Genomic DNA, 3832 nt, shown 5'->3' with positions numbered 1-3832 from the left:
AGGCCATGTACTGACCGTCTGTACTAGCGGTAGGTGGTGTTACCCTATGAGAATTGCTGTCCTGTGCCCTCCCGACCTCGTGCTACTGGTGCGTTCGGGTCCCGTCATTCGCGATTTAGGTGGATCAGTTCGCATTTGGGGGGACAATGGGCCAGTTCTAATTTCTTACTTTTACGACGGGGCAGTACCAGTAAAGGTTTTTCAGAACCGCTCACAGAGTGGTTTTTATATGGATATTATTATTATTATTATTGATGGTGTGCACGGGTAGTCGGGTACCCGTGCTACCGGTGAGGACCTCGGGTAGTCGGGTACCGAATACACTCATACCTCGTTTATCCGGGTGATGTATATGGCATACTTCCGTATATGGTGCAGCTCCCGCACCCCGTATGCACCCGCCTAGAGCTCCTGCTTCCATATGCGCTCGTACACACTTTCCTTGGTGTTCGTACACACTTCCCGTTTGTGTTCGCACACTGCTTGGAATGTTGTTCTTCGTTTGTTGTCCTCCTTGCTAGTTGTGAATAAACTCTATCTGACACCACATGGCGCAGTGAACATTTCGTCCTGTAGTTTCCATTCTGTCCACACCAACCTAGTTGTAGTGTCTTACCTGGCCCAGTAGCAGTGTAGCACTCCGTTGGATTTGGATTAGATTACCCTGCAGTTAGTTTGTTAGTTCGTTTTAGATAGGAGTGTTGTTCAATTTATTTCGTAGGACGTAGTCGTGTGAGCTGTCACAACGAGCATTTGTGATCAGCATGGCGAGCAGCGATCCCGCAGCACCTTCTGGTAATGGAGTGCCTGACGTCGCCGCGCTCCTGCAGCTCCTGACAACTCAGGCACAGGCGTCTGCACTGCGAGATCAACAGTTTCAGACCCTGATGGAAAGGATGTCCAACCAGACCAGTACTAGTTCTACAACCCCACCCGCACCCAAGTCTGTGTCCGCAGAACGACCAGTATTGTTATCTACTGCCACAATGGCAGAATTTACCGCTTGGGAGGAGGCCTGGCGTGACTATGCGCAATGCCAATGTCTCGCCAGCCACGACCGCCATACACGTATGTCAGCGTTTCGCCAGGCCCTAGATGAGGACCTGCGCCGTTTCATCCGAGAAGGCATTATCGCCTTCCCGGAAGACGCTGACATTGCTGATGCCATCCCGGTCCTCCAGCAGTACATCCGGCGGCAGAGGAACCCGCTGCTCGACCGAATCGAATTTTACAAGAGACGGCAGCAGCGTGGGGAATCATTTGACTCCTTTTATACGGCCCTCCGTGAACTGTTTCACGCGTGTGACTTTTCTGGGTGTTCAGTATGTCATAACTGCAACCAGGCGATGTGCAACCCCTGCAAGGCAGGCCTGTTGAAATTCAACAATGACATACTACGTGACCGCATTGTGACAGGCGTATTTGAGGACGACGTGCGTCACAAGCTGCTGGCCCTCCAGAACTTGGATCTGGAGGCAACCGTGAAGCTCTGCCGTGCTGAGGAAGCAGCCTGCCAAACTTCCTCTGGCATTCCCTCCAGTGGTCACGTGCACGCAGCTAAGAAATCATCTTATAAACAGCAGAAGGCGAGCCGGCCCGCTCCCGTGAAGTCTACACCAGACAAGCCCGCAGGTGACAAGTGTCCCAGCTGTGGTCGCAGTCCCCACACCAAAGGCACATGTCCTGCGAAGTCACGCAAATGTAACGGATGTCAACGTGTCGGACATTTCCAGTCCATGTGCCCGCACAAAGGCAAACCAACAGCATCCGGCAAGGTCGGCCAACTTAAGTTGCAACGTGCCTCTGTTCGACATGGTCTAGAACTCAGTGTCCACACGCAGCTCAACACAGAACCGACCGCCGAAGCCATGACATGGATTCCAGACACCGGCAGTGATGTAGACGCCATTGGGCCAGCACATCTTTCCCAGCTAGGTGGCTTCCCTGAGAACCTTGCCGTCGATTCCGACACTGTTTCAGCAGCAAACGGCACCTCTCTGGTTAGCCTGGGAAAGATTTCTGCCACGCTCTCCATTGGCTCAGCCCAGCACACCACGGTACTTCATGTGTATGAAGACCTCGATGAGGCGTTGCTGTCATGCCAATCTCTCCGTGCTCTTGGCATTCTCCCTGAGTCCTGGCCGCGGATCTCCCGTGTGAAGTCTGAACCCAGTAGTGCAGACATTGCTGATGTTAAGGCTCAGCTGATGCAAGAGTTTGCTGATGTATTCGACGACTCCCAATTGAAGCCCATGGCTGGTCCTCCCATGGAGATAAAGCTTCTATCTGACACCACATGGCAGCATCTGATCCTGACTACCAGATGCTACTCGGGTATATCCAGAACGGATTTCCCTCAGCACAAAAGCAGCTGCCCGAGCCTCTTCGTGCGTATTGGAACGTGCGTGAACATTTGTCCACCGACAATGGCATAGTCCTGAAAGGTCTACGCATAGTCGTCCCAGCCTCTCTGCGTGCGTCAACGCTGATCGACCTTCACGCAGCCCACCAAGGTCTGACCCGTACCAAACGACGTGCCCGTCAGACAGTGTATTGGCCCGGAATGAACAGTGAGTTAGAAACGCTAGTCCGCAGCTGTGATGCATGCCGTGAATTTCAGCCGTCTCAGTCTGCTGAACCGCCCATTTCTGACCGCAAGCCCACTTTGCCATTCGAAAGTGTTAGTGCTGACCTTTTCAGTTGCCAAGGCTGCGAGTATTTGGTATTCGTCGACCGCTTAACCGGATGGCCATGCATCGCCAAGCTTGGTCACTCAGCCACGTCAGCTGACGTCATTCGTCATTTCCGCAGGTGGTTCCCAGATGTAGGCGTACCACAGGTCATTTCAACGGACGGCGGTCCTCAGTTTGCGTCTCACAGATTTGCTGAATTTTGCGAGCGCTGGGGAATCCGTCATATCAAGTCGTCCCCTCACTACCCACAGTCGAACGGACATGCGGAAGCAGCCGTCAAGGCAATGAAGTACCTGGTGGAAAAGACTACCAATGACGGTAATCTAGACACCGATGCTTTCCAGCGTGGCCTTCTCGAGTGGCGCAATACTCCTGGCACTTCGGGAAAGAGTCCTGCCCAGTTACTGTATGGTCGCCCACTCGTCTCCTTCGTTCTCGCCCAATGGAGCCAGTTCGACTCCCACTGGCAAGACACCGCATCTGACATGGATGATGTTGATCGAGTAGACCAGCCTCCCAGTCAGCCTCACCGAGAGCTTCCCCACTTGTCTATCGGGACGCACGTTGACATTCAGCACCCGAAGACAAAACGGTGGTCTTCCCGCGGCGTTGTCGTGGCTATCGGTGACCACCGCGACTACTACGTCAAGCTACCGAGTGGACGCGTATATTGGCGCAACCGTCGCTACCTCCGCCCGTACCATCCTCCTACTCCAGCTTCAACAGCCATGCCTGCATTGTCTCCCGTACCCGACGCTGCACCACAAGCAGTCCCTGTGACTCAGTCGTCGCCACAGTCAACTGTTCAGGTACCACCTCGAACAAGCCAACGTCCCCGGAGACAGAATGTCCCCTTTAACATTATTTCAACGCGTGGACAATCGTACAATTAACACTCGCTCTGTTCAGTTGTTGATGTCCATTGTACCTATTCAATTGTCATTCCCATTGTTTTGCAGTTGAAAACCTTCATGTATATAATTTTTGCAATTATCCCTTTTACAAGTCTGTTGGAAGTTGCTGCTGCTCCGCGACATGTCATTTGCTACGCACATGCAATTTTCACATTATTTTTTGTTGATTAGATAAACACTTGTACGTTTTTATCTTAGGAGGGGCATGATGTATATGGCATACTT

The 3832-nt window shown here is 52.5% G+C and overlaps 1 protein-coding gene across 1 annotated transcript; it reads left to right on the top strand.

Annotated features, from left to right (window-relative positions):
- Positions 1-2563: 2563 nt before the first annotated feature.
- LOC135820272 (uncharacterized protein K02A2.6-like) lies at positions 2564-3586 on the top strand. The gene has a single exon (XM_065333589.1). It carries the CDS (start codon positions 2564-2566, stop codon positions 3584-3586), a length of 1023 nt encoding a protein of 340 aa, XP_065189661.1.
- Positions 3587-3832: the final 246 nt, after the last annotated feature.

This window comes from Sycon ciliatum, chromosome 6 (assembly GCF_964019385.1).
Source record: "Sycon ciliatum chromosome 6, ocSycCili1.1, whole genome shotgun sequence".
In the NCBI taxonomy this organism is placed as follows: Eukaryota; Metazoa; Porifera; class Calcarea; order Leucosolenida; family Sycettidae; genus Sycon; species Sycon ciliatum.
Note: the sequence above shows the minus strand (reverse complement) of the source record. Positions and strands in the feature narration are given on the sequence as shown.